Genomic DNA, 26,880 nt, shown 5'->3' with positions numbered 1-26,880 from the left:
GAGAAAAAGAAAGTAGGAACATGCAGAAAAATGGGACAAACTAACCAACTAGAGGCAGTCCTTTCTACAGCCCAATCACCTGGCTTGAAGGTTGTCAAGTGACTTTAGAATAGTCCCAGCAGTGTAAGGTTCAATTTCACAACTGGAGACAGTGTTAATGACAAAAGCTTTGATTCTCAGTTAATGTGAGCCTGACTGCCACATCAACTATTGCATTAATACATCAGTCTCCCACAGCCTCCATTTCTTTTCAAAGCCTTTGAAAACAAGATTCCTGTTCAAAACACTAATGTTCTCTGTGTCTTTCTTACTGAGATGGGTATAAAGTGCCTCCCGAGTCTGTTAATTCTCCAAATAAATCCTCTCTGGGCAAGATTTTCTGCTAGTCAGAGAATTGATAGCATATTGCTTTATCATATTCAAATGCCCTTGGTATTCTTGGAGACTTCCCTACACTTCTGCTCAGAGATGCAGACTGTTTAAGGGTATATTTTCAGTTAGAAACATATCATCTTGCAGTTTAAGAGTAGAGCTGTTAAAAGGTGCATCAACATAACCTAAATCAAAATACAAATTTGTACAACAAATGCTAAAGCTTGGCTGCCAGTTCTAGTTATCTTCTTTTTACCACCATTTTAACTAATGTGACCACTTCTTTTCTCACAGTTCAGATATAACAATGTCCTTTGAGTAGACATCTTTACATGAATGACAGTTCACATTTGAGAGCAACCATATCAAATTTCCAGCAATCTTATGGACAGTATTGCATGTAGGAAAATACTGGTTACCTTCTGAAGCTCCTTGAAAAATCACGAGACAATAATCAAGGAGAGAGGGGAAAAAAAAAAAAAGGAGCAGGGACTAGACAATAAACACGCACAGTCAGCTCTTCCCTTCCCTACCAGCTTACATACTCCTACTCTCTCATATATTCCAGCTCCCCTCCTGAATGCTCCACTTATGATAGAGAACCAGAGCATTCATCTTGATTTAAGAGTATTGGGTAAATTCACTGATACACTGTATTTAGTGAATGTCAAAATTTAATTAAATATTTTAAATGAGTTCTACATCAATTTTTAGGACCCTGACAGAGCTGCATTAAACCTGAACAAATGTTTGCAGATAATTTTTACTCTGAGAAAAAATTACATCACACAGTTACCTAATGAAGATATTTCATTTAAATACAGTGATACACCAGCTAACCACAAATGACAAAAGACTCCAGATATGCCCTGGATCCAGAGTTCAGCCAGCCTTTATCACTGTACCAGTTTCATACCACTGTTTTTATCGTGCTGCCCAGACCAACAAGTATTTTCCTAGAAGCTCATTCAAGCATCCAAGCAAGCCAGTCCTTGATACTATTCTAAAAAAAAGCTGAACAAAAAAACATGCATGAAGTGAAATTCAGTGACATTCCTGCTGGCAATTTTATCATAGATGTGTGCTACACACAGCCACTTCAAATGCTGAAAAGCATAAACCCCCTTTAGCATGAACTGCCTTTACAGATTAACACTACCGACACTCCAATGCTTATTTATGGCCTACATACCTCTGGGCAATGACAGATCGTTTCCAGATTTGTATAGAAAGCATGCTGTAGTGTCAAAACAAAAGCCATGCTTTCATCAAAACAAAAGCATCATGAATCTGATTATTGATACCACCACATCAACGACAGTATTGGTTACCAGCCCAAGTCCTTCTCACTTTGGCCTCTTTACCTGCCACCTTTGTACAGTCAGACTTGTAAAACAGAACAAATTCCATCCATAAATTAGGCTCTGGACACCTCTCCAACAAGTTCAAAACCACTGTATCCAATCTAGTTGAAAAGCTCCATTTCTGAGGACTAGAAATCAGATTCGCAAGTACTGCATATAGCACAGTAACCGAACAGAATTGCCATCTACGGTCCTATCCTTCTTCATACCAGGAAAGAAGAAAAAATTTAAAAGCTATTTTGCAAAGACTAGGCCATTTGATCACTGAACCATTCACAGAAGATTTGATCTAGACCTTGGAAAAGGTCCACAAATCCTCTCACTCCCTCTACAGTCACTACATGGATGGCACAGCAGCCAAGACTAACTCACTGGGGAGTTAAATTAAACCCATTCCAAGCTTTTCCATAAAGTAAACTGTTTCCCATACAAAGCTTCTGTGGTTAATAGCCATATAATGGCAAGAAATACTCAACTGTCAGTACAGAGGGTGTGTTCCATAAAGTTACATTTAAGTGCTGGGGCTCTGTCCTGTACTTGACACAGTATTTGTCTGGCTGGCTACCTCAGGTACCGCTGGTTTCCTGAGCCTCCCTATCTTGTGCACTGTTGCTGGATTACCAGATGAAAAATCTACCACGTGCTTTTTTGGTTTGCAGAACCAAATCAAAGCCTTCCTTTGCTTATCATGTACTAGGAAGCTCTAGGTACTAAATGTCTACACTAACTAGAAGCAAGACATTCAATTTCTAAAAAAATTACATTTCTTAAAAGCATTCCAAATAGCCTAAACAAGCTTCTGGACAAGCACTAGTGGAAACAACCTCACTTCTCTTTCCACACTTGAAGTCATAATTGTCTTACCCCCAAGCACCTTCTTTTCACATTCCTCATCCAAACTGTTAGCTTCCACAGGATTTTCAAAACCAATGTGCGTCTGGTGTAAGCATTTTTCAAAGAAAAATCCTTGCTCAACATTTTCTCTCGTGGGAAGGTGCAGGTTGGTAAAAACTTTCTGCCTCTCCTCCATTTTCTGGAAAGCCTTGTCTACACACGTTAAATTGGTGCTCACTTCTTTGATCAGTAAGACCAGATCAGCCTGAGTATTTAACCGAGCTTCCATTTCTTCTCTTACTCGCTGAATTTCCTCAAGCACAGTTCTTATATCCAAGTGACTGGACTTCATCTCTGCTTTGAGATCTTCCTTCACCTGTTGCTGGCTCCTTTGCAATGCTAACACTGTTCTGATTTCCTTCTGAGATGTTTCCACATCGTGCTTTAATTCCTTCTGCCCAGCCTGCATCGCTTCCTGGCTAGCTTTCACTTCTGCCAACAGAGCAGCAATGCATTCCATCTCGATCCCCGGGAGTCGCAGGACCTCTTCCACTGTCACAGCTTCCAAGTGGTCAGGGACATTTGTGAGCTGGTAGCTGATTTCCCCTGATAGCAAGAGAGCTAGCACATAGCCTTGGTACAGTATTCTACTGCAATCTACAGCGTGCTGCAGTGAAGGTACTAGGTAAAAAGTCTCATACAAGTGAGCCAAAGGCACTAAATAAAAGCCTTCAACAAGCACAGCTGTAGTCAGAGCTCCTTCTCAGGACTCAGCCAGAGCACTAATCAGTTTAATTGGCAGATTATGCCACACCTGAATTTTTTAAAATCTTTTGCTGACATCATTGTATGTGGGACGTCACCCCAAAAGCCACTCCCAAAAGTCATTTCATCTCTGCATCAATCAAAGTACGCCTGGGCATCAGTAACCAGGTTTGTTGCAATGCAGCCAAACACTCTGCAAGAACACACTGGCCCTTCCTTTCCGACACAAAGGCTCAAAGAGAGCCCGAATTGCCTGCAGGAGCTGAAAGCCAAACAGTTCAACAGTACATACTTATTTCAATTATATATTCAACAAGGTGATTATGCACCTGTCCTTCTGCTAATGTTTGCAGCGAGTGTTCAGAGTACATTTGTGGACACGTTTGACATTGCTGCACTTCCACTGAATGCCCTCCTCCTTATTCACACAGCTAGCAATACTCTCTTAGCAATCTCTGGAAGAACTCAGATCCTGAGGAAGCCTTGTAGTTCAAAAACAATAAAGAGCTACCAGAGCAATATGGGAAAACTGACTAACAAGATATTTTTGGCAGGTTAAGGAGGCCAAGCCTTTTAGCTACCAGGTCTGAGTGTTAACTCTTCTCTGTAAAAGCTAAGACTTGTTACTTTTAAGCACAGAACTCTTAATAGGTCTAGGCTCCATGTAAAAACAGGCAGATTAATACACCAGGGTGTTAGCTGTTTTGTTACACAGCAATTTAATTACCCAGTTACTGGACTGAGTTCAGAAAAAATGACCACGTAGGTCTTGGTCTACAGAAGGCATCAGTCTTTGCTTTCAAAGAGGTGAGCAAGTATTCGGCACAACACCCAGCAGAACGGGAGTCAGAGCAGCACACAATCTGGAACTCAGGAGAACTTCTACACCACTCTTTGGCCCTGTCATGATTCCAGAATGCTTTCAGACAGTGATGATCCCACAGATGCCCCAGAGCAGAGACCTATCCATCAAAAACTGCAATAACCCCAACAGCATTGTTTTGGGCTGGGAAGCATCACTAAGAATGCCAATAGCCCATGCGTGTACAGATGCAGGATTTCCAAATCACCACAGTGCTGCCGGCCACAAACCCAATCTGGGGAGTCTTGCCTTCAGTGAAAGTTTACCTGCTCACTTGCCAGTTTGCCTCCCACACTAATCCAGGCATACTCATGGGACCAGGAAGGTATCAGAGATGCACCCTCCACATTGAGCACCTCACAGCTTACAGGTATTCGCTGAGTGTTTTGCTATCACAGTGGTTATCACAGCCCCTGGTGGACACAATGTTGATGATGGAGCTTTTTTCTGACTCTCTGTATCATGTGCCAGAAAGCCAGACATGGGCTTTCCGATGGGATTTCCCAGCACAGCTACAGATCACAGGTGTAGTTTCTTCCCCTCTCCGTTCCCTTGCACCATTCCTTGCTGGATTGCTATCCTGAGAGCTCCTAAGAATTATCATTCACACGGTCACTGCTAAAGACTAGTACACAAGCTGCAGAAGCCCAATTTGAGGTCTGAATCCAGATATCATCCTTGACCTACTTTAGGCAAGTAACATGGATCCTGTGCTAATACGAAGAGAAATAGCTCCAAGGGCATTCCTGCCTAAGGTTTGATCTTCTGGTGATTTTAAAGGTATAATTCCATGAAGAGCGCACACAGTGATTTCAGCAAGTTTAAAAAAAAAAACACAAAAAAACCCAAAAAACCAACCAACCAACCAAAAAAAGCTTTTGGGAAGAGAGTCTACAACTGATACCCCTGGTCCCTTTGTAGAGGAACAGGCTCCTCCAGACAACAACCCAGAGCAGAATCCTAACTGGGACAACAATGAGTGCTTGAGGGAAGCCTTTGTCCATAAGCTACATTGAAAGCCTGCCTGACGAAGCTCAGGTGACTAATTAGGTGCTGCAATTGTCATTCCTGTCTAGCATCACCAGATCCAAAAGCTGCAGCCTTCTTTCTACGTGTGTGCACCCACTCCAATTGCAAAGTGTTCTCTGCTAGAATGCAATATACTGAAGAAAAGCTGTCCTTGGAAACTGGTCTCTTACTTTATATGAATACATTAGTTCTACCCAGAATGTAATCTATGTGTTTAGTATGTTCCTCACTTAAACTAAGAGGTCTGATTGATCCTAAGGAATCAGGCGATTTGAGCAAAACAAAAAAGGCCTTATTTAAATAAAATCTGGGATATGTCTGGGTTTTTTTTTTGGGGGGGGGGGGTATTTTGTTTTTAAGGTATTTCTTTTGCATTACAAATTACCTAGCAGAAAATATCCCTATTTTTATAGCTCTAGTATTATAGGAATAAAATCCATGAATTTAAAACATCTGAAAAAAGCATGACACATAGTTTTGATGTCAGGACAAAAATTCACTAAATCACAGTAAACAGTTACACTTCACAGTGTTAAGTAACACAGCACATTTGAAATATTAAACAAAAGAATTTACACAAACCTTACAGTGAATCATAGAAAAAAATCCATTACTTTGACCTTCAAGGTGGTTTCATGTTCTGTGAGGCTGACCAGTTAGTATAACTAGGACTGAGGTCAGACTGAGGTCAACAGCAACCAGGATAGTTTCATTTCCCAAACACGAAAGAGGAAGCACCTAGTTGCATCTATATATTGACTTGTCCCTTTTTCAAAAAATCTGGTTTACAACCAATTATAATTGGTAACTGAACATATTCCCCCAATGAAAGAAAAAAAATGGAACAAAACAGAAACCAAACCAAAATAAACACCCTCCCCCCAAAAAAAACCCAAACAATCAACCACTCCACAAACAAAAACATCCCACCCTTGGATTTCTTGTCACTCAGCTTTCCAAGAGTTTGAGAACTAAGGAGAAAGACTAATGAAAATAGAGGATAAAAACTAGAGAGGGCTACAGAACAGAATACCTGTTATATATAGTAGGAGAGAACACTTGGACAAGACTATATCCCTGCAAAGTATATATATATACACACATATTTATGAAATCAGTCAACTTACAACTAAAATATTGCAATAAAGGTAAGGAAATGCTGCTAATACATCCCACATCACATACTGAACCAAGTTATGGAAAGCATTACAAAACATCTATCCTGTATGGTATTAACAGTCATGAGACATTTATAGCTAATTATATTCAGCGGAGTTTTGAGCTGGATCAAATTTCTCCAAATACACCAATAAGCACTAAAGTAAACTTGAAGGTCCACCTGCTTATTAAAGCCTGAAGAACACAGACCTACACTGCTGACCTCTGATCTAGATGCTTAATTGTTTCCTCCTCTTCTAATTGAGCTAGTCCTATTGATGCAGTACTGCATGACCTGTGGGTATGATTCTGAAGTTTCTCCTTCAGGAGTCACCAAATCTCAGTCTCACATCTGAACCAGCCCATAAGCGAGTGCGTAACTTCACCTTGTATGTTAATCTTTACACAGCTAGTTCTGAACCCTCAAAAAACCTCTACAACTCTCCTGCCATCCTCCCCTGCTGCCTTCCCCCCTGCTGCAATGCATGTGAGATATTCAAGCTATGCAACAGAAAGACTGATCAACCATTTGATCTCACGGCTGTCATTTTAAAGTTTGCCTTTGTGACAAATTGCCAAAGTTATGGCAATTAGGAGAGGACAACTTAAGAACATCCATACGAATAAGGAAGCTGTTGGGTTTAATCTGCAATGGGACATAAATTATCATTGAGAGGACCTGGAAATTCAGCTGGCTGTAAATTACCATCCTAAATTCTTTCAAAACTCCTGCTCTGGGCTATAAATGCAGGTCAGGCAAATACACAGGGAAAGCAGTCACAAAACTAAATTAACGGTGTCTGCAGAGAGCCTGACAAGGTTGGACTTGGATGGAAGTCTTCCAACCCTCCAGCAGCTCCACAGCTTGGTCAACTAATTTTTGCCTGCATCCATCTTCGTAAGTGGCAAATACACACCTTCCTGCTGTGCCTCTCAGAGTCCAGGCTGGTGACTGTACAAACACGGACTCCTGAAGAAGTGATGTTTTGTTTCTAAGCTCTGCCTCAGGCCTCCCTACATAAGCTGGTGCAGACAGCCCCAGTTTGCTCTGCTCACATTCAAGCATGTGAGTCACAAGTCAGTTCTAGTTCACAGCAGAGACTTCATTTTTCAGAGTTGCACCTGGATAATCTGCCCAACTGAAATGTTTAAGATGCTGCACGTCAGGAGCTTTTCCAGCAACTTATTTAGTTGGTCTTGTCTCAAAGCAGCTGGGTGAAGAGAAACAGCACTTCTCATCTTGCATCTCCCCCCTACATCAACATGATCTGAAGCCCAAGATGATGATTGAAGGCTTCCTAAAGAAGTACAGCAGCTATCTCTTTCCTTTACTCTTACTGTCACCCATTGAGCTTCCCTTCTTTAAGGTCTGGAAGCCTTTGTCCTGGAACAGCAGGTTATTTCAGCTGTCATCAAATCCTTTTCAAGTTGTTCTGAACAAACCAACCAAACACCACAGAGGCTTTTAAGAAGGTTGCAAGAACTGAATAAAATTTAACTGCAGGCAGGTGAAACCTGACCTAGATGCTTAAACTGACTCAGCAGGACTAAGACACACAGCAGAAATCCCTCTGCCTTTTTCTGCAGGGGTGAAAAGGTTTTTCAGCACATATTTTTTAAATGCTGTACATCCTGGAGGGGGAGTGCAGTGTCATCACACATTATTCCAGGCATTCAGTTTAAAGTACTGTTTCTGAGGTCTGTGTCTATCCTCTCATGTCAACTCATCCACTGACTTAAGGTTATTACAGCACTGACTTCTAGCCTCAGTGCAGCATTTTAAATCCATCCCTTTTCACTCTCCACTTCTAGCCACAGAACAGGATATCTCTTTATATGCACAATAATGAAAAGGAAAGGGAAATCTCAGAAGTATTTACATACTTCAAAGAGCTCTATGCCTGTTTAATGTTTTAATCACATGCTTAACACACACATACCTTGCAGCACTGGCCACACAGGGTTTCATGCTGGTAGGAGCAAGTCTCTCCTGAAACAAAACCTATTAGCATGTCAAATGCTTCCCCATCTGTTACAATACTATTAGGTAAGAAACCAAATGTTTATGGACCACAATAGTCCTACAGTCTAAAACTGTTACCTAGTAGTTCCTGTCCTTTGCTGGAACTCAGGGGAAAAAGAAGAGTTTATGACCTCTGGAAGAAGGGGGAGGCAACCCAGGAAGAGTACAAGGATATCGTTAGGTCACGTAGAGAGAAAGTTAGAAAGGTAAAATCTCAGCTAGAACTCAATCTGACCACAGCTGTTAAAGATAATAAAAAGTGGTTTTATAAATACATTGACAAGAAAAGGAGGAACAAGGAAAATCTTCATCTTTTATTAGATGCAGGGGGGACCATTGTTACCAAGGATGAGGAAAAGGCTGAGATACTTAATGCCTTCTTTGCCTCAGTCTTTAATAGAAAGACTGGATATCCTCAGGGCAACTTGCCCTCTGAGCTAGCAGATAGGGACAGGGAGCAGAACAGACCCCCTGCAATACAGGGAGAAGTAGTTAGTGTCTTGCTGTGCCACTTAGACACAAGTCTACCACATTGGATGGGATCCACCCAAGGGTATTGAGGGAGCTGGCAGAAGAGTTTCCCAAGTCACTCTCCAACATTTATCATCAGTCCTGGTTAACCAGGGAGGTCCCAGATGACTGGAGATTGGACAATGTGATGCCCATGTACAAGAAGGGCTGTAAGGAGGATACAGAGAACTACAGGCCTGTCAGCCTGACCTCGGTGCCAGGAAAGGTTATGGAACAGATCATCTTGAGTGCAATCACACAGCACATGCAGGAAAACCAAGGGATCAGGCCCAGATAGCATGGGTTTAGGAAAGGCAGGTCCTGCTTGATCAACCTCATCTCCTTTTATGACCAGGTGACCTGCCTAGTGGATGAGGGAAAGGCTGTGGATGATGTCTACCTGGACATCAGTAAACCCCTGGATACTGTCTCCCACAGCATTCTCCTGAAGAAGCTGGCAGCCCACAGCTTGGACAGGTGTACTCACCACTAGGTTAAAAACTGGTTGGACAGCTGAGCCCAGAGAGTGGTGGTGAATGGTGCCACATCCGGTTGGCCTTTTGGCATTCCCAAAGGGATCTGGACAGGCAACAGTATGAGATTCAACAACCCCAAGCAGTGCTATGTGGTGGAGGAAGAGTGGCTGGTAAACTGCCCAGTGGAAAAAGACCCGAGGGTGCTGGTTGACAGTTGGCTGAACATGAGCCAGCGGTGTGCCCAGGTGGCCAAGAAGACCAATGGCATCCTGGCTTGTATCAAAAATAGTGTGGCCACTGGGACTAGGGAAGGGACTGTCCCTTTGTACTTGACACTGGTGAGACTGCACCTCATGTACTGTGTCCCCTTCTGGGCCTCTCACTTCAAGAAAGACATTGAGGTGCAAGGAGGAGCAAGTCCAGGGAAGGACAACGAAGCTGGTGAAAGGTCTAGGGAGTAAGTCATATGAGGAGCAGCTGAGGAAGATGGGGCTCTTCAGCATGGAGAAAAGGAGGCTCAGGGGAAACGTTATTGCTCTCTACAGCTACCTGAAAGGAGATTGTAGCAAGGTGGGGGCTGGCCTTTTCCCCCAGGCAACTAGCAACAGGACAAGAAGAAAGGGTTTCAAGCTGTGCAGGTGGGGGGGTTCAGACTGGACATCAGGAAGAATTTCTTCCCTGAAAGGGTGGCTAAGCATTGGAATGGGCTGCCCAGGGAAGTGGTGAAGTCACTATCCCCGGAACTGTTCAAGTATGGGATTTGGCATTATGGTTTAGTTGACATAGTGGTGTTCTGTCATAGGTTGGACTTGATCTTGGAGGTCATTTCTAACTTTAATGATTCTATGATTCTACCTAGAAACTGTAACACAATAATAAAAGGCATGCAGCTCTATTAGCTTCTCACTTGTTGACACAACAAACGAAGTATGAACCAAGAACACCATTTCATTATGGCATCCTTTATACAGAAACATGGGTGGAAGAGGAAACCCGCAAATGCAGAAACCAAGAGACAGCAAGCAAGGGCAGTTTTCCAACTGTATACCTTTCTAAACAAGCTTTTGCACAATTTCCACAACAGGCTCAGCAACCGCAAGGAGTCCTTTACTCCTGTAAGAGGTTCTGAAGAGAGATGCCAGTTAATCTAACACGTACTTCGTACTGTTTCAGACTTTGAAATCGATAACCCACGGTGTGTAGCAAACCCTCTGCCCAACAGTGTAATGGTCTGGACTTTTTCTGTTGGTTATAAGCATGCCGCTGCCATCTTTTCATATGGAAGAGAACACTCTCACTCTCTCCCTGTAGTTGGGAGACACCGGGAGCAGCCAGGAATGCAAGGCACGTACAAATGTGACACTGCACTGAGGCTCCTAGGTAAGCCTCAGTACATCTTTCCAGTCCCTACCCCAACAGACTCTTACCCACATGAGAGCCTTTGAACAGGGTTCCCTGAGGGTGCATGCTTATTAAAAGTAACAATCCATTAAAGCCTCAATACTTCTCAACCAAACCCATGCCTTCACCACGGCATTAACTATGATGTGTCTCTGTTCCCCTACAATATCACCTGTCCTACTGAAAACAGCACTGGGCTTGTACAACTGTTTTAGGACATTGTCCAAGGCATGACTTATCACCTGGAACACTGCTTATTCCCCTACAGGAAGCATGTTAATGACACACATTTTCATTTGTCAGTAGTCTGGTAAAATCCGCTACTATGCTGAATCTTCATGCTGATTTAGCCTTGCTCACATTTCTGAAGATTATGTGTGTTAAAACCTCCCTTAACCTTATACTGAAGTTTCACAAGGAGCTAGATGATGATGTTTGTAAAAATACCAAACTACATCTGAGAAAATGCATTACCTTCCAAATTGCTAGTGACTTCCAAAATAAAAGCAAAAAGACAAGAAAAGCAAAATCACTGCTGCAATTGCCTGATCAGCCAGCCTGTGCATTTTTTAAAGGGCAAGTTTTGAAGGAAAGACCAGTGATCAAGACACTACTGAACTGTGTCCTATGCTGTTTTAATGTTACATATTTCTTTATCATTTCACCAGGAGCTGTTTCTTTTTCAGTTCTTGACAAAGCTATAGTATTGGGTGAGACAAATGGCCACACATTTTGTCAAGCTGAGTAGCGGTGGATTGGTAAAGTCAGTGATGATGGCAGGAAGGAATGTAAAAAAAACACCTAAAAGCAGCAATGTCCAAACTTTCTAGTAGATTAGAAGATTGAAAGGGATAATCTTTACAAATCACGTTTCACAAAGGACTTAATATTTATGTCTTGGACTCCTTTAAGTGTGCAATTAATATACGAGACAGATGTCTGCCTGTTAAGTGCACAGTACACACGCAAGCCTAATACCCTGCAATGTCAGCATGGTGCCCGTAACACTTCTTACGTACTACAGGCCTATCTTACAGAAACACTGGTTGAGTTTTGAACACCTAATATACAAAGGGATTTTGTCCTACTATTGCATTCACAATACACTTCATCAATAAGTTTTCATCTAGCTAGTACATATCAAGCATGAATATGAGTCACACATCATCTGCAAGGATAAAAATATCAATAAGCCTACCATGCACCCAGAGATGACCGCAAACTAAACAAACAAATTTGAAACGTAATGCAATTTACAGAAAACAACTCTAACATGCATCAGCTAGACTGCCAGTGCATCAGAGTTGTCCAGGTTATTTTCTAAATAATCAAGGGCAATATTGATTCTTGACTTTTTTTGAGATTTTAGCTTATTCTGAATTAGGACAAAGCCTAACACATTAGTTACGCATACAGTGCTATACACCACTGACTGAGGAAAAACAAAACAAATTGGAAGATGGCAGAACTAGTTTACTGTAATACAAAGCCAAAAGCATGGGTGTTTTGATATGAGAGGGATTGGCTATATACATTAAGGAAACAACTTCATCCATCTTAAAAAACCCCACTGTCATCCATTTTTAATGACAAAGATAACAACACAATGGACAATGTTTGCATGAGGATTTGTTACAGTGTGCTGATGCTTTGGTCAATGAGGACTGACCTAAAGACTGTGAACTACATCTCAGTCTAGTATCCTCATGTTAGGTATTTAAATTTTGCTACATAAGTTCATCATATATACCACAGGCAACCTTAAATCTTCAAATTCCCTACCTTTACAAGGAAAAAAAAAGCCATATTGGAAGCTAGCAATTATTTTACGTAAGGGCTTTAACTAAGTTTCTAGTTCAGGTATATCTCTGAGTAGGCAAAGAAACACCTGAAGCAGTTCTGTTTTTTCTTATAGTTGCAGCTGTGCCTTGTCATCCACGAAACACACAACTTCCCAAAAAAACAAGCACAGAGTGATGTTGAAGACTGATGTCCCTCACTCCTCTCTTCCTATTTCCTCTGCCTGTTCTCTCCATTACTAACTCCTGTACAAGAAGTTGCTCCTTAATGTCTGGTGCCCTCTACTGCTTCATTGCAAGTACAGGACATGGCCTGTTTTTGCCCTTCTGCAGCCTCTGTCTACACAATCAAGACCCAGAGTCAACTGGGACAGCGAATCGCACCATGATTAGTTCATACTATCTCCAAACCCTTCCCAGATGCAATTAACTGCCTCCTCAGTGCAAATCCTGATCCCTTGGTAACTCCACATTCTTCTTGGATACACTTCGGGCGTGTGTGTGTAGTGTTACAGGAAGAAGCCCATTACATCTCCACATTTGTGTAGAAAACCCTCACACAAGACCAGAATGATACAGCCTTTTTCCTTTTTCAGCCCTTCTGAAGATCCCAGCTCCCACATGCGATCAGGGGTGAAATGTCTGAAACAGCCAGAAAGGAAGAACCATTTGAGCTGCAACACTTGAACGTGTTCCTTCCTACATACCATAGTCCACCCTACCATGATCAATATCAGGAACATAGGGCTGGAAGAAGCCTCCAGAAACCATTTACATCACTCCTTGTTGAGGCAAGGTAAACACTACCTAGACACAAAAGGCATTTCACCAGACTGCTCAACTGTTTTAAGTCTTACCACAAAACACTCTGCAACATTTTTTCATGGTACATTTTCTTCCAGCTCAAACCTGATCTGATTTCATGTAGATTAAATCATTGACAATAACCTCTCTACACGCCACATTTCACACAGATACTAACAGGCTAGCTGAGAAGTTTTCTCTTCTGCTCTCACGCATGCACAGCAGTCTCCTACGTTCTGGAAAGTCAGATACAAGGTCATCTTCAACATGCTTCCTTCCAAAAGAGCTGGCGAGAATTATAAGTATGCTAGGGATAAACATCAAGCAACTGGAAGAGACACTGTTACTTACAAATCCAGTAACAGAAGTAAGAGAAGTTCAAAACCTTAATTTTTTTGCATCATAAATTAGTTCTATATCTACGTATAAAACTTGGCTCCAATAAGCGTAGGAAGGATTCTTGAAAGAAGAACTTCAAACAAATTCAAACAGGACTCTTACAGCGTATAGAAGTAAGCTTTTAAGTTTGCAAGCCACTTTCTGCTCATATACTAACAGAGGTCCACTCTGCTGGAGGAAAGGCAAAAAAACCCAAACCAAACCAACCCAGAACTAATTTGGAACTTTTAACTGAATCACTAAATTTCACTTCATCAATTTTGCTGCCCTTAATTCAATGTAGTAATTCTTTCTTCACTAGTTCATTAGTGAACTGTCAGTACGTACATTAGCTCAGACTGTTAGATTCAAGAATTTGATATTTCTGTTTTTTTCTCAACTACTCAAAGTCCTTCAGAGTAAGAGTGCAGGGAAGACTTAGTAATTTGCAAGGAACCACAATCTTTCATTGGAAACAACTGTACAAAAGAGACTTGGAAAAAATATTTTTGACCACAAGACTAGCACATTAATATGTAACATTTTTTCTTGCGCAGTGTCTGCAGCTATCTTGGATAGAGAGGACAGAATGGCTTTTAGTTTGAACTCAGAAGCTATTTATTTAATCACACTAGTATGAGCTGATGTTACATGACTGTAGCAAATGTCACTGACTTTACCATGGCACTGAAATGCTGCCTAAAGGATATTACGGAAGAAAAAGTAGGGCAGACAGTGGGAATTTTAAGAGCCTCCAGAGCCTTGACTATATTTTCTATTATTGCCTTTGTGCCAAAACTGTTTCTGAAGCTGAAACACAGCTTCCTGTTTATGAAATTCTACATCTATTTAAAGACAAATCCAGATTATACTCAAATTTACTGATGATGTTCTTTAAAAAGCAAAGTGATAGCACTTCCAAGCATGTCGGAAGCACTATAATCAGTGCTAAGTTATCCATAATAATCATACTTTATCTACCAAAAGATCACTAGAAAGTTAAATTCTAACGCTTTTCCTCATAAAATTGATGATGGCAGTTTGCAATTTCAAGTTACAAAACAAATAGCTAACATCCAAACTCACTTTTTGTTATAAACAGACTCACTTTCTAGAGAAGTCACAAATTTCTGAATATAAATAAGAGCATAAAACAATTCAGAGACCAAGCTTTTTTCCCCATGGACTAAAAAAAATCAAAATCAGTGATGATATAGGCATGATTAACATTATAGGCTCGAACTGAGAAAAGTAAAGTTTACAATAACGGTTCAACTTGCCAAATCCCTTCAAGAATTCTAGAATTCTACAGTTCTAGAGCTCTTAGGAGCTATGCAGAACATGCTAATGCAGTTGTATCAACACCATGACCTTGCTCCAATCGGTATCGATTGGTTTCAATCACAGCCCCAAATGGCAACCCAGGAGGCTGCTCCTCCCCAGCTACATTGACTTAATTTGATGAGTTCACGTTCAGTCCCAGATCTGGTGTTTTCCCATGACTAAAGAATAACCAAGGAGTTACTGTACAAAAGTATTAATCTGTACTGTCATTTCCACACAAGAGAGCAGAGCCATACCTTCATCCTACTGGCCGATGACTACCCTGTCATGTCTAGAAGATAACATAAGAGAAATTCCATTACATTTTTCCCATATCTAGGTGGAGGATTATCTATTTCTACAACTGTTTCATAGCTCTGTTAAGACACTGAGTTACTCTAGATCAGTACTGATATTGTAAGGCACTAGAAATGGTTTTTGCACATATCCACCTTCACTGGGCTGGTTCACACAGTGGAAGCTGTTTTTCCAATTTACAGTTGTACTATTCATCCTTTTTGATCACATATATCAACACCACTAACATAAAGTCTCAGCAGAATGAGGAAAATTTAAGCAGCTATCAAAATTAGAGATAAGCTCACAACTTTAGGAAGATGTATTTTAGGGGACAACAGCATGTTTTAAAGAATACCAGCATAGTTGAATATGTGTTTAAAATTAACCTTGAAATAGTACTTTAAAGCTACCCTAGCAGTGAAACACAATTTGCTGGTCAACAGCATATAACAGCATCTTAATATAACCACTTCAGTTGCTGCTGGTTAAAATCATCCGTGTGAACTCAGTCTTTTCCATGCTTCACTGCAAGTTCAAGACAGAAAATAGCACATCTCAAGTGCCTCATACCAGCTCTAAGTGCTGCCTGGAACATCCCCTTTTCAAAAGACACACAAAATGCACTTTTATAAATCTTGGCAGTCACCACATCACGGTTAAGGACCTCTTTGTGTATTTCCTGTCAGGTTGAACAGTTTTCCTGCTATTAAGCAGCAAAGATATTTCCCCAGGGACCTGCCTAGGAAATTGCACGCCATTGTTTTGGGAACAGCCTACACACAACCTAACAGCCTATGTGACAACATCTTGCCAAGCTGAAAACAGAGAACAGGGCACCACCCAGCACTTTAATTAGTCACAAGATGTGTCTCCACCCTTTGAGAAGTGCAGAGTCCTTCTACTGCCCGCTGACCACATATGGAAGATAAGGGACGTCTCTTCCCAGTGACTCCTAACCAAACTGCGCAACGTAAGACTGCTTTGGCAAAGGCTGCCCGACTAGTGCTAGGTATTAGGTACTAGTGCTGCCCTTAGGGAGTGACTGCTTGCCATGCCTGCTGTGGAGACCAAGCAGTTTCTGTGGAGGAAATTTAAAACATTCAGCACACCACTCTTTGCACTTAATGTTCCCTTGAGTCTCTTCTGTTCAAGCTAACAAACAACTACACTGATGGCAGACAAGAGTTTTGCTTAGCTGAGTGGTGGGTAGGGAGAGAGAGAGGGGAAAGTAGGCTACAGAAATTTTCTTGAGGAGCTGGTACCTCAGGCAACTGAGGTGTTCACCAGGGTAACCCACAATTTCCCACAAGGACCAAAAGCTATACGTAAGGTTAATTCCTGTGAAAGATCACCAACTACAAACACCTCTACTTGTGCCACTAACAAAGGCAGCAAGAAAAATATTCACTGCACATTACCCATGCATCTTGCCTTCCTTGACCTTAAATCCAAGCTAAGAAGTCCCTCCAGAGATAAAGAAACACAGGTTTAACAAGGTTATGCTACTCATTTCATATGGGGACCATTTTTCTTTTAAACTGGCAAAATGTCTTCACTTGATAAACAAATTAAGCAGGTAGCAGATTGTACAGTAACATTTGTAGAAATAAGCAAGCCATGATTTTATATTGGTTATACAAGTGGCCTATGCTCATGGCTAAGAAAAGCAAAGTTTCATAGCCTTCTGTTTTATATGGAATGGAATAATTTGCGAGAGGCTTTGTAAGAAAGTTCGCTTATTCTTCTGTTGAAAGCATTTCCAATAATCCTGTTTTACCATTTCAAATATTTGAAAAGGCTTAGCACAAAGTCTATTCTTGTAATAAATACAAACATAAGATTTTTAATAATTTAGGTGCTTCTAATGTAAGCAATATCACAGAGTCTTAAATTGTTATTACAGAAGTGAAGTAGTTAATGAGTATTATTTGTAACACTTGATTTTTCTACTGAAGGACTCCTCATTCTCTTTAAGATGAGCTTTTACTAAAAGAATTTCACCACAGATGTTCCCAGCAGTCCTATTTCCTGCCTAACTAGAAGTATTTCCATAACGTCACATACAGACTGTTTACACAAGTGTCCTGAGGAAGATCTACTTGCTATAAATGCACAAGCATCACACTATCATGACAAGAAGTAGCAAAACTACATTTAAACAGTAGTTGAACACAGGAACTAAGGTTATTAGTACTCTTCCTACAACTACTAGACATCAGTAAAGATGATACCAATGAAAGGTTAATAAATAGCAACTGTAAAGAAACATCACATCCGGATACAACTCAGGTTATTTAAGGGGGTTACTTCTTACTTACTTCTACATTTGAGTATCTGGACAACTAAATTGAATGCGATTTTTTTTTTTTACATTATTTAAGATGTAAGTTACACTGCCAATACATTCATTTTTTAGAAGATCAAATGCTATTTTCTTCTCCCTGTAGGACAGAGAACAGAAACAATACTCCATAACCCACAAAAGTAATGGGAAAGAGCACTGTTGGTGGACATGGTTAGAAAAGTGCTGGCGATACTGCTAATAAATAATTAATAATTCCGCAGCAGTAGTTGACCATATTATCATGTTAAAATTCATTACTTAAACCTCCCCTTAAAAATAAACCTTTCTGATAACAACACTATTCCATTGGACTGCAAGAAGAGAAGATAAGCCCGGAGAGATGGGAGTCTGCTTGAAAATAATTTTCCAAATAAGTTAGGTTTTGGCATGATATTTGGTGAAACAGTCAAAAGCTGTTTGAAACACCAGTACTTTCCTAAAGGCATCGAATCCATCAACTTTGGACTTAGGTTATTCCTATGTATTGCAACACTCAGAGATTATAATTTTTTGAAATAATAAAAACAGTGGAGATGCTGCTTCATTACACAACACCAAATTAACAGCCAATCTCTATAAACAGAAATTGTCACCTCCTGCCATTCATGGCAGTGAGAGTGGTAAGTGTGGTCCCAATCTATTCAAGATTGCCTCCACATTACTTAACATATGATGAAATCAACTGGAGATGCAAGAAATTTCTTTCATCTTCACACAACACAGTTCTCTGTGCCAACAAAGAAAGCAGGGTAACACAAAACAGCAGCGAGGCAATTGGCTGCAAATACTTGAAACACTGCATTCTAGCAATGAAATTTCATGGTATCATGTTCCTCAAAAAAAGCTACTGCTTTATATTTTAGAAAGTTCAAATTAGAAGGACTGAATAGGTAGTAATACTTTGTTTATCTGAATCCTGTAAGCCATTTCTACTATGGTAACAGATACATTTGCACAAACTGCAAAACTGGTAGAGGCAGCTTTTAAAAGTTTAAGCCTGGTTTTACCACACTGGAAATCCCCCGAAGTAATTTAGAAGCTGTTCAGGTTTTTAAGTGTAATTGTAGCTACCTGTCATTTTCAAACTCTAACTACTTCACAGCAATAGAACTTGCAGCCAGACCTTTTCCACCTATTAGACATATCAAGTGGGAACAAATGTACTCATAGAATATGCAATGGTATTAGCACAGATCATTTGTTATGTCTTTTTTATTTACTCTCCAATTAACTTCTATGAAGCTGAGCTGGAAGCAACAATTCTATTTATTTCATATTGACAAATACTTGAGGCATCCTTCACATATAATTAATCCCTTTAAGTGAAGGAATAACAAAAACCAACATCACTTCCTACAGTGAAGACAGAATGCAAGTTACCATGCATCTGCTTTCCACAGCGCACCAGTTGTTCTTTCTCCAAAGATTTTTGGAGGCAAAGCTCCCCATTTACATTCACTTTCATACCTTATTAAATATATGCACAGTTTAAATGTTAACATCACATGTAAGTTATTGTTTTGACTTTGGCACATTTTTTGTTGGGTTGGGTTGTGGGGTTTCTTTTGGGGTTTTTTTGGTCGGGTTTGGCAGTTCCTTCCTGCTATCCAGGCTTCCTTTGAAAATACTAGTTATCCTCATTTTATACTTATTGTAAATGCATCCATTGGATGAGACTTGTACAGAGTACAAACTGTACTTACAAACCCCAAAACACAGAGCCCTGACACCTGAAAATAAGAATCTCCATTTAGCTATCACCTACTTGCCTACAGAAACTATGACCTTTTAAGACTGAAATCAGGCACATCAGGCGGATCATTTAGTACCCAGTCTTGAAGAGATTAAGTCAGGAGCAGAATTTCATTGACTTAAACAGGAACATGATTAAATTCAAAATCCCCCATTACGAATGGTTTCCAGCTATTCAACTTCTTTTGCTTAGAACAGATAAGCTGGCTTTAGTTCTGAACTATTTTTTTCCTTGGTTGGTGACACAAATATTTAACATACTCGTCCTGTATAAAATTTCTCCATCAGGCTTTCAGATTCAGAATACTTAATAGGGTTGAGTGTGTTGGGTATCTTTCTATGGTATCTTTCTATGGTCAGACATTAACCAGTTCTTCACTTATTCTTCAGGGGGAAAAAAAAAGCACCATATGAACAGCAACACCCGGGGCTTTCAAAGTCCTTTAAGAGCACTGCTTTGCAATGCACAGAAGTAATTTTATAGTTCCCAATGTGATCTGAAGGAGGACTTAGGAAAGAAATCGTACGGAAAGAGGATGTCAACTGCTCAAATAAACACATTTGTGATGTCTCCTTGTTATTAGCAAAGAAATTTTTAAAACTTGTATTGCTGAAATGACAAGTTTAGTAAGCAACGGAAGTCACCAGTGAGATAAGAGCATCAAGTACGGTTTGCTTAGGGGAAGGAAAGAGAGGAAAAGCACCAAGAAGGGCTGGATGAAAACATTTTGAGACAAAACAGAATATAATCCTTGAAAAACTCTGAACAAAAGGCACAAACTTGCAAAACTAGTTTCTTGTTTGGAATTTTATCTTTATGCAAAAGAAAAAATAAACAACTCCAAATTACTATTCTGAATTATTCATAAAAGAATGTGTTTCTCTCATGGTTTATACAGAATTACACAGAGATAATTTGCTTGGTCACACCACTGATGCATGAAGAACATAACAGCACTTTAGTCATCCTTTGGTAAGAATCCTAAATGGTTCAATAAAGGAAGCAAATATAATATTTCATCACTGAAAGACTGGTTCCCACTTAACTCATATCTGCCATGTTTATGCCATTCTGAAGTGTTTAGATTTTTGCAGTTACTTGCTACAAGTAAGCTTTAGAAGCCAAAGGATGGGTAAAGTATTTCCTGAAGGTTACAGGATTTTGTTTTGCTGAAGAGGTCACTCATTATATACAGCTAACAATGCAAGTGTACTGTATTTCCAGTCGCTGAGAAAAATGACACTTTGATGTCTGCCTGCATTTAAAGAGAAAAGAAACTTCTGGATAGCATGACCTTGAAGCAATGTAGTCATGAAAGTTAGACACAAGATAACAAGCTGAAAGATCTTAAGAAACACTTTAAATTTTACAGCAAATTTCATCTGGATTTATTCCATTCCTAGGAAAAAAAAATTATCTAATTTTATTTGGCTTCCCTTGAATTGCTTACTACATGCTTACACTGCAACATATCTGAATTACTCTAGTTACATCTCATCCATGTGGAGGTGTCTAAGTGCAAACACATCCAGCCCAAGGACCCATTTAAGTGCAATGACTAACCTAGACTAACTTAACCCCAGTGTGAACAACCGTATGCCCAGCCACGCTCCATACTGTGAAGAAACTGCATCAGGCTGCTGCAAAATATCCTGAAGTCAGAATGAAAACCCAAAAGCAAGCTCCATTCCTCTCCCTCCCAACAGTGCTTACGTTCTAACTTCACTGAGTTTTTAGTGCACCAAAAACTGTCAGCCAGGATGTGGCAACAGAAGAATTCAACTTGATCTGTGCTCAAGATTACTTTAAAACTCTACATTTCTACAATTGCCTTAAGTATCCCAAGGATGTTCTACAGTCATACAAGACAGTTGGTCTATGCTGTGATCAAAGGGAGCAAAGAATGAAATCCATGATAATGCTTATTAAAAGTGCAATCTATGTCAAAACCATTACATAACACTCATACATATGCATGTTCCTACATGGACCTTGACGTTCCTTTTCGCAGTTACTCCTTCCCTTATTTACCGACACAGTCCCTAGTGCTCATTGTGCACATTTCTTATGTGACCTTGGAAAGAAGCCACATTTTAATCCAATTAAACCACTACAAAAAAAGATACTCCTACTGGTGCTGCAAAACCAAATATGGCTCCTCCTGGCATTTAACAAAAAAAAAAAATTAACCTTTTATTCTTGTGATATACACTATCACTGCCTGATGTGCTGCTGCTGAGTTTTATGAACCTGAAATAATCACTAACAAGCTTCAATGCATTCCGCTGTTTCAAAACCCACAGTATTATCTATACATACTTGCATTCTCCATTACAGAATATGACCTGGTTTTCAGATGCCCTACTTTTTTGGTATATTCAGCTCTAGCTAACCAAAGCTCTATATGTCAGCTTTTTGCTAACACACTGACTTCCTACAAGACACAGGGACAACAAAGGAGAACGGGGAAAGTAGGCAAAAACCGGTCTAAGCTTTCAATCTGGCACCATTAGCCTGTACATACCACACGTAGAGAAAACACACAGAAGGTCTATTCAGCACTTATTTAATGAAGTGCTGCTTAACTAGAACACAGAGCTTGCAATCTATTTTACATATCGTATTTCACACAGGCATCCTGCAGACAGGTTTTGCTTTCACATCCGCTCAAATGAAATAAAACAACAAACTGATTCTTATACTTGTTAAATTCCTTTGATATATGCAGTGAAATCTATTTTTACTTTTCAAAATTACACAAAGTTCAGGAGCAGTTAACGAACATTTGGAAGACTGAACACATCTCCCCTTGCCTTCTCTCTTAGGAACTTTGTCCCTGGATTATGTATTTCGTGGACATTTCACATTGTTAGCAACATAGGTATGTGCACAAAGACATCCTTTACGTTAGAATTTTTAGCATCAAGGTATTTAAATCCTAGTTTAAAGCCACACAAGCAACCTGCAAATAGAAGCCTGTATTATGTTTGGACAGTTGTCCTGTATTATGTTCATAAATGAATTTATCATCCAGGAGGAACTCAGAATCTGGATTTACTTTGGCAAGGATAAGTAATGACAAGGCAAATGGTTTAAGCTGTTATGTGAAAAGCCAGGACAGTAAGGAAAGCTGACTGGTAGCACTGAACTCCAAAAAAATAAGAGCAGAGAGGGTGGTATTCAAGTGAGAAAGCAAATCCCCAAGAGGAAGAGCTTCTGCAAAACTAGTTTATGTAGCTGCTTGCTCACCTCTAAGTAAAATGCAAGAAAATTACAAACAGTGCAGTGGAGAAAATATTATGTAACATGCAACTGCCATCAGTTTCTCTAGATGTCATATCCCAGCTCAAAGAAACAAACAACTGCCACCCTCCCCCAAGACAACACATGTATATCCTGGAACAAAAGCTCAGCTTCCATAATCTCGCTTTATTTGCTTTGCCTGCCACTGAAGATGAAAATCAGGTCAGATGCAGCTGAGAATTTTGTAATTTGTTTGTTTGTTTGTTGTGTTTTGTGTCTGCATGGGTGTGAAGTAAACACCCCCACATTTGTCTTGAATGTCTCAAAACTTTTTACCTTTTAGGTTTGAATCGACACAAGTGGGCACAAAAGTTTGCTTGTTCCACAACATGTATGATAACATATCTACAGGTAAGTATTCATATATTTCACACAGACAGAAAGCTACATTGTGACAGCCCGTATTCATTCTGCTTCCCTCCCTGTTTCCCCCTTGCATCCCATCACGATATAGAAAAGACAGTGCTCCCAGAAGATAACCATTAAAATGATGAAATAAATATTTAATAGCACAGACTTCCTGATACTATTTTTGGAACTGTGCAAAGAAAGAGCAAATTCCAATTTGCATTTCATAAACAGAATAACCATTTTCCAAACAAGCAGCTCAGCACAGGTGCACACACACACAGAGTTAGAATATGAAACCACTTCGCTCAAAAGTCAGACTCCTGTATGAAATTTAAAAACTTTCATGCCAACTACAGTTCTTATTTGCTAAAAATAAGTTGCTGTTAAAGTAAACAAGATATTCCCTCAGTGCATGCTCTGATCATCATATTAAAAATGCACAAACCTGTATGAAATATAACAGTGCTTTTCTTGTAGCCAGAAGGTAGACGAATGTTTCGGAGCAACCCCTTTGCTGTCAGCCTTACGCGCATGTTGGATAAGGAAAATTTCGGGGACCATAACATGTCTTCAGTGCAATTGGAAGATAAACAAACAAGAAATAGCCTCCATGTACTGTCACATACTATGTTTTTTAATCGCTACTGGCAGAAGTGAGCAATTCTTGTTAAAGAAAATAGGCTTGAAGAAATAATCAAGTCTCCATTCCTTTGCTCTTATTCCTTACGCACAGACAAGCAAAACATCAGTAAAAGCAAATACCCATAGCATAAATGCTGCTGGCAGCTTCTTCTCACCAGATGTTGTGAAAACAAAGCTTGTCCTCAGAATAAAATCGACTTAGTGACTTGGAAAACCAACAGCCTCTGAACTGCATCACAGTGTTGATGCTCAATCTGCTATGGGACTCCGTGGGCTGGGAGCTAGAAAAGGAGAAATGGGAGGAGGAGGAAGTGGGTGGTCTCAGCAGCTGAATATATCATCCAGCAATGTCACAGTCCATGTAATTTTTCTTTGGAGACTGTAAGGGACATTATTTGAATATTCCTGGAGGCATATTTTAGCTTTGCATCCAGAAAGGATTTTTGGAGAGCATTTTTTAAAATAGTTTCTTTCACTCAAATATTATGTCAACATTTAAAGTCTTAACAAATCCACAAACACATCTATTCTCTAAGAACAATTCAGTGTTTGAGAGCTGCTTAAGGGAAATTCTGTTTAGCTTGGCAGCTCAACACTGCAGATGCTTCCATTTATCAGCAGAGGCGCAAGGAATCAGGCATTAATTCATATTAAAACAGTTCTCTGCCAGCTGGGTTTTGAAGACACTCAAACAGAGGCAAACAAGCAGTGCTGCAAGAATTCCTACAACATAGATGCTGTTTCCATATTTAATTAACTCTCATATAAAAATTTCTTCTATTTAATGAGCTCACAAGTTTTGTGTATACTTTGGTGAAGTTCACTGCCACTGGCAAAAATAAAATTAAAATAAATTTAGAAACTAGAAAACAGGAGTAACTGTTTTACTGATTAGAAAATGTCACATTTTTTACAAATAACCATGACTATAAATACATGCACTGGCCACCTTCCTGTGCAAAAAGAAACATTTCACTACTTTGCCTGAGGTCAGTAGCTGCCTTACTAGGCAGCCATGAGCAGGGACCACCCAAGTATCTTTCAGCAAATGCAGAAGACCACAGAGTGACATCGCTTACATCTTTAGGGTTGCTCGAAGAGCTGTTCTCCACAGACTTTGTATCTTTTTAGAGACAACAAAATCAGGTACTCTTCTGTTGATTCTGCACTTCTATCATTTCACCAAATCACAGCTAATGTTCTCCAGCATCCATCCCTTTGACAGTTTTTCCAGTTCCAGAAACAAGTAACGCAACTCGGTCTGAAGGAGGTATAAGCTAAATCCAGTATAATCACACTGACAGGTCTCATCCCAGTGGTGCCTGACCTGTCTTCTCTTTACCGCAAATCTAATTTTTATATTTTAATAGCATGTCTTACTTGCTCAAGATTCATAGCAATTCAAATTCACTAGTTCTTATTTACCAGCCAGCCAGAACTAAAAATAGCATGTTGTTGCTGTATCTGGGTATCTCTAACGTCACACAGAGGGCCAGTGCAGCGGCAATGAAGCAGCTCATTGTACGCACAGCAAAGGAGCTGCAGCCCAGCACCGAGACAGACCCATTCGGCCAACCTCCACAGCACGCTGCCTGATGACACCGCTGAATGTTTTTGAATCATGTACCAAAGTATTTGTTTCCCAGCACAGTGATGTACCACCAACTCTGAAGTACTATAATACGTCTTCAGTCCACACAAACCCATTCAATATAAGTACAAAGACAGTAAATTAGGGTTTTTTGTTTGGTTCCCAGGGCAGCCTCTGCACACAGCTGGGCATGCATGTCATTACCTCATCTATTCCTTCTAGTCTGAAGAGCTTTGGCACTAGCAATGTGCGTTCATCTATCTTTCCAAAAGCCTGCAGTTCCAGACTCCTTCCTAATCCAACAGTACTATCAAAGACATCGCCTTCTTTCTGGGATGCAAGGTGATTATGCTTGGAAACGACACTGAGCAGTAAACCAGAAGGCTTGTTACAGCACACTACAGTAAGCCTTGTGTATTCAGGATAGTTCATTAGCCCATCTTGTCAAATATTAGATCACTGTTGTCAAATCCTTTCTTAATTAAGGCATTTTGAGAACTTGACCAGGCCTACAGCCAGTCTTCAAACACCATTGAACACCCAGCCACACCAAGTTTTACCATTTTGCCAGGGCACCCACAAGAATTCCTTTTTATTTCCCTCCTGGCCCCACATCTGTCCAAGAGAAGAACTGCTCCATGTAGTAAATATTCTCCCACCATCCCAGTTTGATGCTCTCACAAAGGTGGAGACAGACCAACTGGGTTAAAACAAATCCCAAAACACCACAAACTAACAACAAAATGCCCACACCCAAAAAACCAAACTGCCACCTCTCCCCATCCTTGCAATAGTGCTCAAGAGAAATCAAAAGAACTTCTCATTAGCCTGTAAAACCATAGAAGTTAAAACACCCCACTGAAACCTAACTTCCTTCCTAGGAAAAGGAGCTAGAACAAAGAATCTCTAGAAGGTAAACATCATCTAATGAACCAGTTTGGAAACTGAGGAAGGAATGAATCACCAGGCAAAATATGTGCAGATAAAAGCTCTATATGGACATCAAAATGTTTGTAGCACAGACCAAAACTACTCTTACAGAGATACACAAGTAATATTTTTAACGCCTCTTCTTTCCATTCTTTGTTTGGATGGAAATAGGCCATGAAGAAACAGATACACCATCATATTATTTGTAACAGATACACTATCATATTATTTGTAAAAAATCTTCTGATTTGACAAAAATGCCTTTCTAGCCTCTAGAGCTGGAATTCTGTTAAATCCCAGAAACCTGAAACAGGTCTGCCTTATGCGGAAGTAGACCTGACAGCCCTAATCAAAAGCAATAGCTGCATGTCAGTCTCGTCTAGTACCCAATTCCAGTGAGCTCTGACAGCAGCCAGCAAGAGGACTGCCCATCCCCATCGAAAGAGCTCCCAGGAGAGACTTAACTCGCAGAGAGGTTCCCCTAGTGTAGCCTTTCCAGAGCTCAGTGTCACACCATGGTACACTGCTCCACTGTGGCTGTGCATCTGCTAGTGTTGTTTCCTTGGCT

General features: G+C 40.2%; 1 protein-coding gene across 8 annotated transcripts in view; it reads right to left on the bottom strand.

Annotated features, from left to right (window-relative positions):
* MTUS1 (microtubule associated scaffold protein 1) overlaps nt 1-26,880 on the bottom strand; it is a 132,578-nt gene that overhangs the window by 32,448 nt on the left and 73,250 nt on the right. The window contains exon 1 of one of the 8 annotated variants that reach the window (XM_027735369.2): nt 23,595-24,032. The exons of 5 other annotated variants lie outside the window; for them this stretch is intronic. In XM_027735369.2, the coding sequence (XP_027591170.2) occupies nt 23,595-23,715 (121 nt within the window). In that variant the 5' untranslated portion in view covers nt 23,716-24,032. Of the gene's footprint in view, nt 1-2,600; nt 3,091-23,594; nt 24,033-26,880 lie in introns of those variants that run through there. 2 more of the 8 variants (XM_027735370.2, XM_027735367.2) reach the window with 2 other exon arrangements.

The sequence above is a fragment of the Pipra filicauda genome, unplaced genomic scaffold (genome assembly GCF_003945595.2).
Source record: "Pipra filicauda isolate LSUMZ 115617 unplaced genomic scaffold, ASM394559v2 scaffold57_size4234018_pilon, whole genome shotgun sequence".
NCBI lineage: Eukaryota > Metazoa > Chordata > Aves > Passeriformes > Pipridae > Pipra > Pipra filicauda.
The sequence above is the reverse complement of the archived record's forward strand: the minus strand, read 5'-3'. Positions and strand labels throughout refer to the sequence as shown.